Here is a 14849-nt window from a genome sequence, read left to right on the forward strand (position 1 = left end):
ATGTTGATTTTGCTGTGGTTTTAGTTTGAACTTCCATGTGCTTCTTGTCGTGTTCCTGTTTTTGGCCCTTTTGGCTGTTGTTTTCTACTCCCTGCATTTTGGGTTTTGAATGAACTTTGATTGACCAACACACCTTTTTTGAGCATCTCTGATTATTCCGAAAGCCACCTTCCACTTCATCTTCTTCAAACCCAGTGCAGTACCAAGTGAATGCCACAAACCCATTTAAGCACCGAAAGGATGCGATCAACATCCCCTTCGCAATTCATATAATATTTTCCTCCAACACTCTGATTGCATGTTGACAACACTAACTGCCAAAGGCCCCAACCAAATTCTCATTCATTTACTATTTTTCAACATCAAGCTTCAGCTTTTAACCCCTCTTCTCACACTCGCTCTTCATACAAGTAAAAGAAAAACCCAGAAGGCCTGCAAATCTCTGCAGTCTGGCGACCATGATCTATGGTGGTGGAGCCATAGGCATAAATTGCAGCACAACGGCCTCACACCCACTAACAAAAACCAAGTAGGTGGAGCTGTTGACGTCCAACAATGTGACCAAGGTAGGGAGAGAGAGAGAGAGTTCAACCGAACCAACCACTCCACAAGGAGAAACATGAGCAAATTTTGGTGCTAAAACCCTGTACAGATTATTGAGCTTGCTAACCTAAACCCTAATGCAAATTGTCTTGTCATGCCAAGTTCGCCAAGTATAAGCATGTGTCTTACAGTAACAGTACTGTAAGGACTGTATGACTGACAAGTCCGTTTTCCTCAAGCTACAATATCTTTGATCTTCGGCATTAGTTTGATAATGCCAAACTCGAACAGAATGCTTACCTTTACATATTTGTGGTTGTTTGCAGTGGGTTTTGATTCTATTCTCTTGCAAGAAAAATTAAAATGTTACAGCAACAATTGAAAATTTGATTTGAGAGAAGAAAAAAAAATTAATACATTAAGATACAACATGAGAATGATCCGGGACACAATTCGACATATGATTTCTGCTCAATTTACTCATAAAGACTTCATCGAGCATGAGCATCTTGACCAGACATCAAACATCAGCTGCCAATTTTCTGGAAAATAATCAATTTTGTGGGACTAACTTTATCATCTTTGGGAACTTCAACCTAAACCATAGGTGAATTGCTAGTTGTTAGATGGCTCCTGAAAATGATTAATGGGCACTAAGTCCATCCACTATCTGAGTCCTCCGATTGTTCCTCCTCAATCTCTCTTATGCTTTGAACTATATCCGCCACTTTTTTTGACATGTGCTCTGTATGTTTTTCCAAATCTTTCAAAATCAAATTTAACTGTTCTTCGTATGCAGCGCAGCGTCGCTTACATTTTTGCCTCTCATTGTACAACTCAAGGGATAGTTCACGGATTCTTTTATCCTTCTCATCCTGCAAATTACAAGAGTATTAGGTCACTATGTTATTGTTTCAATTTTATGTTTAAGAAGGGTCACTACATTATTGTAACAATTAAGCTGCTGAACAATGAATCCTTTTGGATGTTTACTAAACTAATGGTTAATTCAAGATGAAACCAGGCTTAGTAACCCAGAATCCTGGTAACAATTCCTACAGCTCTTCCACATTTGAAAGCATTAGGATGTCATCCAACAATTATTTTCAAATCTAATACTTCCTCTCATGTGTCTCTCTACTCACATTAGAGGGTGCAACATGTTCAATTGAACTTATATTGGGAGGCTTGTATACTCAAAATCTTCTGCTCTGATACCGTGACAAGTTTTGTTCGTTTACCACTAGTTCCCAAAGCTTCAACTATTTGGACATTGATGAACAATTATTTTATAATCTAAAAGAAATGCCATGATCTGTGTTTATAATATTAGGTAGTCTGTTTATTCCAGTATTTAGTAGCAGTGAGTAAGTGGCAAATCTTCATATGTAAACATTTCATTCAGAATAATGTTGATAAAAAAATACTCCCCAACATACCTCACTTGCTAAGTGCTTTCCTGATCCCCGCCATGGAACCTTGCTGGGACTCATTAGTTTATGATTATGCTCTTTAACAAATTTTGTGACTACCCACTTTAGTCCATCTCTTAAAGCTAGCCTTATCATAGCTTGACAGCCCTCACGGGTTACTGGCGGTGGAGGAAGAACTCTGTCTTTTCTGTGTACATACTTTTTTGCACGAAAGCCTTCTTTCGAGCAAACAAAATCTTGACCAATAACCTGATTGTTTACTCGTGAGCGACGATTGTGGTGTATCCGTACAGTAAAACCGGATCGTCTGCCATATGCAACATAAAATTCTCTCGCTTCATCTCTTGAGTTGAACTCCATGCCTATATTTGGTTCTAAAGCTTCTATGTTCATAGGTAGATCTGCTGATGGTTCTGCTATCCCATCCTTTTCATCTAAACACAAGTCCAGGTTCTCAGAAAGCACATCTTCCATCCCTTCATTATTTTCATAGGTTTCAGCATGCATATCTAAGTCACTTTCGTCTGAATCAAATCCATGAACAGATTGGTGATCCATTATGTTCCTACAGGTAGAAAGAACAGAATTGACTTGTCAGTCTCACCCAAAATTAGGACAACCTCTTGAAGTAAACAATGTCGAATAAGTATTACCGATAAAATAGTAGGTCAACTTCTATTACTACTAAGTTAAAAGGGCAACAGATTTTTTTAAGTTTCAAAAACTCTGTATTGTCAATATGCTCCATTACCATTTCTTATAAAGAACAGAGTCTGAGGGAGATGAAAAGGACAAGAGTCAAGGACTTACAAAAGCAATGCTTAATTGAATTTAGTTACATGTTTTCACATTTCAAAGTGAACCAAAAATAAATGCCAACCAACAAGCATTTATATAATATATGGAACACAATAACACAGTAATAGCAATAGATTAGCATGTAGCAGAAGAAAACTGAGCATGTAAAGTATAAGTCACCGGGAAAAACAAACACAGCAATGTTACTTCTACAACCAAGCAGGCAAAGTTAGTAAGACCTGAAAATTACCTGGCATTGCTACAGCGAGCACAAGAAATGGCTTGCATGAGAAAATATGATATAAAGCACAACAGACATGTAAAAATTTCAAATCCAAACAGAAAAAAAAGTCACAAACAATAGAGCATGAAGCATCTTATTATGAATGGAAAAACCATAAGATGAATATAGTAATGAAGATTTCATAATTTTATAATTAAAGTTTTGCCAAGCATAATGCCCATACAGGAGCTGACATGTTCTCATTTTAGTATAAATGAATGTCTCTGACAGTGGTGCAGTGCAGAACTATGTTAACAGAGAGAATTTATTAATAAGCGTAGGATCTACATTACAGAGGGCTGCTGATACATTGACCCCATGTTGCCACATTATTCGGTCTAAAGGGAACTATGGTCTTTAGTTCAGGGTTTCAAGCTGCTAACTGAGTAACTTTTACAAAGAAGCGGCGTAATTAGCCAAAAAGAACCAGCAGTTACCAAATTTTGTTTAGGAACAGTAAAGAAAACGGGTCTACATCCATAATTTTGGGTCTACATCCAAATTTTGTTACGAAGAAGAGGCATTGCCTACATCCATTCACCCCAACCCCTTTGTTGGATTTGATCATCCACTCATTATGAAAATGGGTCTCACAAGTTAACCTACAAACCCCTCCAACGCTAAGACAAGTCATGGTCAAACTCATTCTAAATCTCATTCTTACAGAATCTACAGTTAACCTTTAAACAAGTCTTGAGATTTATGTGCTGCTCCAAGCCAAACTCACCTATGCTAAGTGGGTCATGATGTGTACCTAACTTTGTATATTGCCGCATTTACTATATTCAGCAAAGGGGTTAACACAAACAGTAGGAAAAATGCACAGCAAAGAAAGGAAACATCACCTCTACAGCTCCAGATTCCACAAAATGAGGCAGTAAGAACCACTGAGTATCCAGAATGTGACTCAATCCTTGTTCATTGTGTTAAGAGAACTAAACTCCTTATGTGCAATGGAGGATTCATAGCTAAGAGTGTTCAAATGCAATATGAATCTCTCTTCACATTCTTGGTTTTTTCTGATGGGTGGTGAAGTGGATGAAAGTAGGTTGATAAGCAAAGAGAAGGTTTACCTTTGCATGAGAGAGCTTAGAGAATAGTTTATAGCACAATAATTGTTCAAGTACCATTTAGAGGACAATGTGCGTTCCAGAAGCAAGCTTCTCAAGTAAGGGCAGATAAAAGAGAAGCAGTTACTTGCAAAGATACCAGGCAAGCTCAGGACTAAGGCTGTTGAACTTCAACTTTGAAGTAGTGGAGTAGATCTTACCAACCTAATTTCGAAATGAAGAATTACATCTGTTGAAAGGAAGCACTCTTTTTTCCCATGACAATATTTTTTTAGTCTTTGTAAAGTACAATCAGCAAGTCTATTTCAAAAGCCGTCACAGTCTAATTGCAGTCTTTACCCCTTAAAAAAAATGTAGTTGCAGTCCAACAACACAATTTCAGCAGATACAGTGTAAAAGTAGTCACCCTTATAAAGACAGACAAGAATCAACCGGTGAACAGACCCCAACCGCTGTTTTCAAAGTATTTTTCTTATAATAAATGTGAATGCAAAATGTATCAACAAAGTTAGAGAACATAGGATACAACTAATTAGTAAGTACAATCCAATTCTTGAGACAAAATATCAAAGTAAATACACATTTTGTAAATATATATATGCAGAGTAAGGCTATAGTAAGCAACTTAAATATAAATAATCAGGAGCCGTCATATCTCTTCCTATGGTCAAAATTAAAACACTGACGATTGGAGTGTTCTAAGAGAATCCAGAAATGGGTTTTGCACCAAAGTTGGGAATTTGAATGAAGAAGAAACAATGAGGGAAATTTCTGCTTAAAATCAGCATCTAAACCTAGCAGACAAGTCCTTGAAGTAGTAAGATGAACAGGAAAAGCATCAAGAACCACAACAATTACTTAATTGTGATTGCATTACGAAACTGAGCAAGGGAAAGTAGAGAATAAAATGACAAACTGGCTTTGATGAACTCACCAAACACCAACACCAAGGTTTGAAGAAAGTGGAAGTCTTAGATCGATCTCCCCATGGCCACTCCACGAACCCAAGTGGTTAATTTTGCATCTCGTTGCTGGGCCCCACCGTTTCTAGGGCCCACCGGAGATGTAGAGAGAATGAACGGATACAGTGACTGAGAGATGCAGGTGGTGGAGGACTCGGAGGCAGAGGCGAAGTCAGCAACAGTTTCAGTTGGGGGGTTTATGCGAACATTGTTTTGTCTGGAAACTCAGAAGTTTCATAAAAATAGAATGCCTACACGCGTCACCCAAGCTCTTAGAAAATTCTTTATTTATTTTTTTCATAACCTAGGCAAGGTCTAAAATATTCAATGTTTCGGAAATGTTGATAGTCTAAAAATACATAAATAAATTAGATAAAAATTATGAAAATTTTGAGAAAAATTTGGAAACTTTTATTACAATTTTAGAGAATATATATTTAGTTAATTATCTATTATTTTATCACAAAAAAATCTAATGAAATGTATTTCATTGTGGGTTTGAGTGATTTAAGTTAATTATATATTGAACTAACAAACACGAATTTAGACAATTTGTAATAATTAATAAAAGAATATTAAACACACCATAATCAATTATTTATAATGATTTAATACAATATTTTGTCCTTTATACATTGCGTGGTAAGTTACATTAGTAATTTAGTACCACAATATTTTCAAATTGTGCCATGTTTGTTTTCGTCTAGTGGGTCTTCATGTTCCTGAGTAGGATCACGTTTATTGCCTGCACTAGAAATATTAAACATTCCTATATTCATTTGTCACGGAAATTAGGTGCATTTTTTTCCTTTTTCACCAAACAATACAAAATTTTCATTAAATGCAAAAAAAAGGTTTACAATGCTTAAAAAATAGTAATGTTGGTTATCCAAGGGAATCTAAATAAAGTTATCCTAAAAACAGAATTAAATAAAAAGTAAATAAAATAATTATAGGAATTTAAATAATTAAGCAATAATATGAAACTCTACTTCTCTAAAAAAACCATTAGGGGGGAGACATTATAAATATTAAACGGTGTAGATTATAATCATGAAGTTATGTAGTGTGCTGGATAAGATGCTGGAATAAGGTTAGAAATGGCATGGGTCCCCTTGTTGTGTGCAAGGATCGAGGAAAATTCGCGAAGACTGATAAGTAAAAACCATTCCCCAACCCCTTCTTTTTTCCCTCCTCACCCTTGTTTTTCCCTTTTTCCTATCCACCGAAATCCAACAATTCTCAACCTATCTTAATTAATAAAATATAAATATTAGAAATCACTAATCCATCATAGTCCAACAATTCTCAATCTCATAATTCATATATATATATATATATATATATATATATAATAATGCTACTTTTACCACATTCTCATATTACCTTATGTGGTAGATGAGATAGGCAGCCACATCAATTAAAATTAATTTAACATTTTCTTTTATGATTTATTGACGCTTGTGGTTGTACATCTCATCTGCCACATTAGGTGGTATGAGAATGTGATATACAAATGTGGTAAGAGTAGCATTACTCATATATATGGAGCTTCAGTTGAGGGATCCCTCAAATAAGCTTATTTGAGGAACATCCTTGTAGGACTCAGTCTATATAGTATTTCACTAATCCAAATTGTCTATTTTGTAAATACTCATTCAAAGATCATTTGTACAAAAAAATCACTTGAATTTGATATCATTTGACCACTCAATTGAATTATTGAAATTTTAGTACTTTCTTGAAGCACAGTGTTCATTGATTTTGTAGGACACAATTGGATATCGAAACAGTTTCAAATTTATCTATTTTTTGCAAGGATAATCTATAAATGTAGACTTAAAAAATAGATGGTTTGGATTGTTGAAAAAAAATTCATAAGGTACCCTAAAATGTGTCCCTAAAAAAAAAAAATTTGAGGAATCCCTCAATTAAAGAGGACTATAAATATGAGAGATTCACTATTATATCCAATATAGGAGCCCAAATTATAAAAAAAAAACCATATATGAAATGGACTTTAGAAACATACTCAGACCCGATTTACAACATAACAAGGCTTTTAACTTCTTTTAAATTACAAAACTGTCATTGATTTCTTAAAACAAACCTAATCCCAAAACCCATAAAAAACCCCAAAACACTCAATAGGGTATCAAAGTAATTTAATAATCAAAATTAAATTCAATAAGGTCAGCTGTCATTTTTTGGGTTTTTTTTTAAATTTAATTTTTTATAGAAATTAAATGGTATAGGATTTATTTATAGTTTTAGTGCTAAGAATGGGTATATGACTAAATATCTATATATATATATATATATGCAAAATCGACAATGCCATTATATCCAATCCACTGAAATCTAACGATTCCTAGTCTCGTAATTTTATTGAGTAAAGATTTAGGAAATCGCGATAACGATTCCATAACTCTCTTAATTCACCAATCATAGATATGTGAAACTGGCGATGCCATGGGATCTCATCCATCGTAATCTAGCGCTTCCAATGTGTATTAATTCATCGATATAAGTGAGTAAAACATAAAAAGACTAACATACTTGAACAAAAAAAGTGAGTCTCACATACCTCCACCAGTCATAATTACAGTGCACACAAGTCATTGCCTTGTTATTGCACAAAAACACTCCAAGACCTTGTAAATCGATGAACTACGCAACTATCATACACAAGCTCCGCAAAAAATTAAGCACACACAAACCGTAAAGTAAACACACACACAAAGAACTAGGGGTGGCATTTTAGACCGAAAAACTGAAAAACCACAAAAACCAATCGACTATTTACCGCAATGAAACCGCGATCGCGTAAACCGAACCGCATTTGCGGTATGAAGAACAGAACCGCATTTGCGGTTGCGGTATTTGATTTTCAAAACTTGTGGTTACTGCAAACCGCAAAGTATAGCCAATCTATGTTGTTTTATTTGATCTTCTTATAATAAAATATACTAAAGTATGTTGTTTTATTTGTAGATAGCATTGGTGCTCAAACAACACAACAATGTTCTTCAAATCCACTCGCTACCAACACTTGAGTTTGTAACATTGATGCATTGCATTTTTCTTTTAGTTTGTAACTTTAATTAACTTTGAATTATATTTTTCTTTTTAGTTGTAACTTTAATTCATTTTGCTTTGCATTTTCCTTTTGGTTTGTAACTTTAAAGGATTTGGAATTGGAATGCTTAAGAAGTTTAACTTTAATTGGAATGCTTGGAATTGTAACTTTAATTTTCTTTAGGTTGTGAATGCTTGAGAAGTCGAGGAAATTGTGAATTTATATATGCTTGAGAAGTTGAAGTTGTGTATTTATTTATTTAGGTTGTGAATTTATATTTTTGTGAATGCTTGAGAACTTGCGGTTTTAAACCGCAAAAAGCGATCGGTTTGCAGTTTCAAAATTACAATACATAAATAGTCGGTCGGTTTGCGGTTTGGGCAAAAATTCGTGGTTACCGAACCGCAACCACCCCTACAAAAAACACAAGAATTTATAGAGGTTCAGCGTTGTGTTTACGTTCTCTTGGTGATTCCCAATAAATTCACTAGTATGAAATAACCCCCTTGGTTACAATGAAGAACCTCATTTGATCTCTCCCAAACCCTAGCTCTCCTTTCTCTCACCCTTGACTCGAACCCAATTTGATGCCTTAGCTTTCTCACATTACAATAACCAAGCGCTAAAGTGCCTATTTATATGTCATACGGCTTTAGTACAATTATACAAGGAATAGGAAACATAAAGGACCCAAAAACTAGGAGAAAATTTGTCCATATTCACTAGGGATACGCAATAGATTTGCTTGTCCCACTTGAGCGCCACTTCGCAGCTCGAGTGCTTGCGTTTACTCGAGTATGAGTTCTGCCGCTCGAGCAGGCGCTCAAGCACTTTTGCTTGGACAAAAACCTCATCTCTACCGCTCGAGAGCTTGCAGTTTCCACTCAAGCTCCAGAGCCCATTCAATAAGTCTTCAACTTGTTGGACTGCCCTTTTCCTTCAATCATTCTGCATCTTTAAGATGAACCAAAATCAACAATCTCCATCTTGGGGAGCCTTAAACACCTTGTGAAAATCATTGACTCCTAGAACCTCTTCAAACCTCTTGGAAACAGTTCTAGTAATTCCCAATAGCTCCACCTCAATCTTTCGCATGTAACAAGATTGAGCAAGCTCAAATAGTGTTTGAACTTCTCAATTGTGATTGGCTTGGTCAAGCAATCCAAAGCGTTCTCATCTATATGAACCTTCTCTATTGCAATGTCTTCATCGTTCACCCAATCCCTTATCCAGTGGTACTGTATATCAATATGCTTAGACCTTCAGTGAAACACTTGATTCTTGACTAAGCATATAGCACTTTCATTGTCACTTTGTATCATCACCAAGTCTTGAGCTATCTCGAACTCTTTAGCCAATCTTATAGCGTTTCCTTAGAAGCCTCCGTTAGAAGCTTTGATAGTAGACAAGTCAGTAATTGATTGTAGCATCGCTCTTTAACTAATCGATCCTCCACCACAAGTGAAAACATACCCCATATTGGATCTCCTCTATGTCTCCTGCATAATCTGAATCCACATAAGCCTTTCTTTGTTGTCTTTGAAACAAGATCCCAAGCTTCTTAGTGCCCTTCAAATACCGGAAAATCCACTTCACCGCATTCCAATGTTGTTTGCTCATATTTTCCATGTATCCTTGAACACATGAGAGTACACACAACAATCCCATTCGCACCTTTTATACCCAATTTGAAGCATATAGGTGTCAAAGCATTTGTACCACTATCTTGGAGATTGCTTGAGCCCATACAGGGCATGTTTGGCAGGGCTCACTAGATAGGACTGTGCTAAATTGGACCTGAAGCCCATGTTTGGTTAGAAAGGGGACTAATTTAAATGGGATTGTATAGGCCAATTGTAAAAAAAAACCCCTCACTCCTTCTCCTTATACAGAGAAGCGGAAAATGGGTTCGCAAAATAAGCCTTCGCTATATTGAACACGCCTCTCATTGTGGTTCATGACTCCACCTCTCCTTCGTTCAACATCGACTCATCTTCTTCGAATCTTGACTCATGCAAGTTTTTTTGATCTTTCCCTTTGGATACCTCTCTTATTCCTTCTTCCACCTCTTTGAATTTTGCAATTGTCCTCAACAATTTTAACTGTGTGCTCTGAATCTCTCCTTCCTTTTCTTTGTTATTTTCTTCTCTTCTCTAATTTTCATAGAATCCATGTCTACTATGGCGATATATATATATATATATACTTATACTTGATGTTAATTGATAATTAATTTGTAATTAGGTATTTAAGAAAACCTAGAAATTTAGAAGTATAGTAGACTTTTGGCATGAATCCTGAGTTTATTGAACTTACTGGTTCATGTGGGATGATGCATCCTTGTGGTTTTAGTTTTTATGGAGTTCATTACTATCTAATGTATTTAAATAGTCTACACATGTGAAACTCTGAGATTTGGAGATGGTAAGAAATAGTTTGGATGCTCAAGCTTATCACCTTTCAAAAAGAGGTCAATCACTCGATACTATTTATGTAATTTACTAATGATAATTGGCTTGAATCAGGTGTTAATTAGCAGCAGCAGCATCTTTTGGCCAAAAGTGAAATAATCCTACAACTTTTTTCTTCATATTTGTTGTGGTATTAGGCACATATTGGTTGATAATTTTTGGTCCATTTGGGTGAATTTTCCATAATATGCTAATGGTATTAATTATGGCTTTGCATTAATTGTTCTCTTTGAATTTGCATATGAAACTGTTTGTTTTCAATTTGGGGTTATTTCACTTTCAGTAGGATTGCTTAAGTGCAATAATTCTTTTCTTTTTTGATTAATACATATGGATCAAAGACGAATGTTGTTGATATTATTGTTGGAGATGTGGCATTTAGAGACCATGTGTGCTTGCACGATTCTTGTGCTTATGATGCTAAAAAATATGAGAGAAGAAATTGAAGTACTTTTAGAAAGATGTTCCCTCAATAACCATTCGTTTGTTAGACATGAGAATCGATTACGTTATTTGAATAGTATATTAGGCAATGACAGAGAATGTGTGAGTGAACTAAGAATGGATGTAAAGACGTTTGGTTTATTGTGTTATTTGCTTTGTACAGATGGAAAGTTAAAGAATGACGGTTTGGAGACTGTGGAGGAGTAAGTATGTATGTTCTTGCATATGCTTGCTCATCATGTTAAGAATTGTACTATTAGAAATAAATTCGTTCAATCAGGAGAGACTATTAGTAGGTACTTCAATTACGTGTTACAAGGCATTTTGAGATTACAAGGTAGCCTATCGAGAGTACCGGAACTTGTAGGTGATAACTACACAGATCATAGATGGAAATGGTTTAAGGTATGTTTATTATGCTTTGGCTTTCTTTTCTATGATATGTGCTGCATATAAACTTAATGAAAGTTTACCCTCTTTTTATTTTTATTTTTTATTTGATTTAATTTATAGAATTGCTTGGGAGTACTAGATGGAACATACATTAAAGTGTGAGTAGCTGAAACCGAAAAACTGAGATATCGGACTAGAAAGGGAGAAATTGCAACAAATGTGTTGGCCGTTTGCTGACGTGACATGCAATTTATATTTGTGTTGTCGGGTTGGGAAGGATCCGCGTTCAACTCTAGAGTCCTTCGAGATGCCAAAACTAGGCCTAATAGATTAAGAGTTCCTACCGGCAAAGCCAGTACCTAGTGTCCACTTTATAAATAATTGGAAGTTTATATAATTACCACATAATAATAGGAATTGACTTTTTTTCCTTAATTTTTGGTTATTAGGTTATTATTACCTTGTAGATGGTGGGTACGCAAATGGTGAGGGATTTCTTGCACCATATAGAAGAACAAGGTATCATCTATCGGAATGGAGCGAAGGAAATACACGTGTAAATCATCAAGAATATTTTAATATGAAGCATGCTAAAGCAAGAAACGTAATAGAACGTTGTTTTGGGTTGCTAAAAGCTAGATGAGGCATACTAAGGAGTCCATCTTTTTATCCAATAAAGACACAACGTTGAATAATTACGGCTTGTTGTCTTTTACATAATCTCATTATGAGGGAGATGTCTAGGGATCCATTAGAGCGTGAAATAAATGAAATTGAAGAGACGGAAAATGTGATAAAAAGTGATATGGTTGGCATCATTGGAGCATCGGATGAATGGACTACTTAGAGGAATGACTTGGCCTTCCAAATGTATAATGAGTGCCAAGGAAATGCGAATAACTAGCCAACTCTTGTTATTTATGTTTGAGTTCTTAAGGTGTTTTCTTTTTTATGTGATTGTAATTTGTATTTGAGGCATGATAATTCAACCTTAACAATGTATTGATTGTGGTATTGTAGTCAATTTATCAATTTGTTTGTAGATTTTATTTTTCCTTTTGTTTTTAAGGTTATGTGATGTACTAGAGAAGAGTCATGTTTTGAAACAAAGTTATGTTTTCTTTGCAGATTCCAATTATTAATTGTGGTATTATTTTATTTGTGCTGATTATTCTTAGGAATGGAAAGTGAAGATAACAGTCAAAACTTTGAACAAGGAAAGAAAGGAACTAGGCGGTCATGGTCCAAGTTTGAGGAAATGCATTTTTGACCGTGCTAGATGATTTTGTGGCTGCAGGCCAATGCTGTGAGACTGGTACTTTCAAATCTGGTACTATGGTCCAAATGGAGAAGGCTTTGAATATTAAATGTCCTAATTCGGGGCTAAAGGCATGTCCTCATATTGAATCAAAATTGAAGAAGTGGAAAAGGCAATATAGTATAGTCTATGACATGGTAAACACAAGTTGATTTGCTTGGAATGATATAAAAAAGTGTGTTGAGGTTAACAGTAACGATGCATGGGAAACCTATGTGCAGGTACATGATTACTTATTTTTGCTATTTTCTTTCATAAAGATGTCAAGTGGGTTTGATGAGTGTAGATTAAACTTGCTTTTGTTACCTTTTTTTTACATATTGAAAACAAGCTAATTGGTGCCTTGTTTTATCATAGCATCACAAGGAAGCAGTTGAATGGAGGAGCAAACCATTTCCTTTGTTTGATAGACTTTCTAATATCTTTGGAAAGGATCGTGCTAACGGACAAAGAGCTTAAGTCCCTGTTGACATGATGGAAGAGTAAATCAATAATGAAGTTAGTGTTAGTGATAATTGTGTCCAGGAAGATGTATCTCCTATGTCTTTAAACAAAGAAGAAGCCAATCCATGAATAGTCAAAATAAGAGGGAAAGAGCTGCAAGCTCAAGTGATGAAGAGAAGATTGTGATTGTATTGGAGAAATTGTTTGAAGCATCTGGGAAAAGGATGCCAATGGTGACCGAGGCTATAATAAAAGGTAATGAAGATCGGTCTAATAAGATCGGTCTAATATTGCCAAAGAACTCAAGAAAATGGGATTTTCTCCTTTAGATCAAATAGTAGCACTAAAACTCATTTTGGAGAATCCACAAAATATATCTATATTCATGTCTTTGGATGATGATATCAAGAAAGTGTTTGTTGAGCAATTGCTTAGTGACAATGCTTGAGGACATGGCCTAGCTAAATTTGATGCATCTATCTTTTTGGAAACACCACAAATTGTATAACATATTGCTAGCATTAGATAGTTCATGGTTATGGGGCTTATTTGTTCATTTTGAAATTGTGGATGTTTATTTGTATGTATTAATGGTAGGATTGTGTGTAGTGAACTAAACCTCTAATTTCTGAGTCATGTAGATGACTTTGGCTTATATGAAGAATTACTAACTTTTTCATATATGAAATGTACATGTCAATTTGGTTTGGAGGAAAAGAAATGTATGTCAATTTGGTAATTCTAATAACAAAAAAACTTACATTTAATTATTTAAAAATTATTATTTTTAAATATAATTTTTTTTTTTTTTAGTCCGACACAACACCAAACATAAGTCTTCACTATTTTTACAATCCAGCTTCTTAGTCCGACGCAGCACCAAATGTAGGTCAGTACTTAATCTAGCTTAATCCAAGATAGAACTAGGATTTAGTCTAGCCCATGACAGTCCGCCGTACCAAACGACCCCACAAAGATTTCTTCAACCTACAAACCAGATTTCCTTTACTCGTTTCAATGAACCTTTGAGGTTCACTCATGTAGATGTCTTCCTTTAAGTCTCCATGGAGGAACATCGTCTTCACATCCATTTGCTTCATCTCCATATCCCATTTTGCCACTATGGAAAGCAACAATGGTATAGAAGTATTCTTCACAACAAGGGAAAAGATCTCATCATAATCAACTCCTTGCTTTTGTAAGCACCCATTGGCCACTAGACGAGCTTTGAATCTAGATGGCTCTTTCTCATGTACCCCTTCCTTCTTCCTAAACACCCATTTGCAGCCGATCACCTTTCAATCTTTGGGTGTGGAACCAACTCCCAAACAGAGTTCTGGTGTAGGGATTCCATCTCATTCATCATAGTATTCATCCAACTTTCCCTCTCCAAACTTTCCATCTCATCAAATCGTTGAGGAGGTTTGATGGTTCTCTTAGGCCTGGACCTAGCTAATGATGGCAGCTCCACCTGATCCTAAGCCTCTTCTTCATCTTCATCTTGAGTTTGTTGTTGTTGCCTAAATTCTTCCACCCCAATATCGGACTCCACCACCTCATGAACGTCTTCAATTCGTTGCATACTTGGAGTATTCTCGAACACCCTACATG

At 35.5% G+C, this 14849-nt stretch overlaps 1 protein-coding gene and 1 pseudogene across 1 annotated transcript; one reads left to right on the forward strand and one right to left on the reverse strand.

Moving 5' to 3' along the window:
- Window positions 1-913: 913 nt before the first annotated feature.
- Window positions 914-5339, reverse strand: LOC103336000 (protein FAR-RED ELONGATED HYPOCOTYL 3-like). Its single transcript, XM_008239035.3, has 3 exons — window positions 5062-5339; window positions 1983-2541; window positions 914-1418 (listed from the first exon to the last, which is right to left on the reverse strand). Exons 2-3 carry the CDS (start codon window positions 2532-2534, stop codon window positions 1197-1199), a joined length of 774 nt encoding a protein of 257 aa, XP_008237257.1. The 5' UTR covers window positions 2535-2541; window positions 5062-5339; the 3' UTR covers window positions 914-1196.
- Window positions 5340-11185: 5846 nt separating this feature from the next.
- On the forward strand, window positions 11186-13733 carry LOC148920483 (uncharacterized; annotated as a pseudogene).
- The last annotated feature ends 1116 nt before the right edge of the window (window positions 13734-14849 follow it).

Source organism: Prunus mume, linkage group LG2, assembly GCF_029339155.1.
Source record: "Prunus mume cultivar Tortuosa linkage group LG2, ASM2933915v1, whole genome shotgun sequence".
In the NCBI taxonomy this organism is placed as follows: Eukaryota; Viridiplantae; Streptophyta; class Magnoliopsida; order Rosales; family Rosaceae; genus Prunus; species Prunus mume.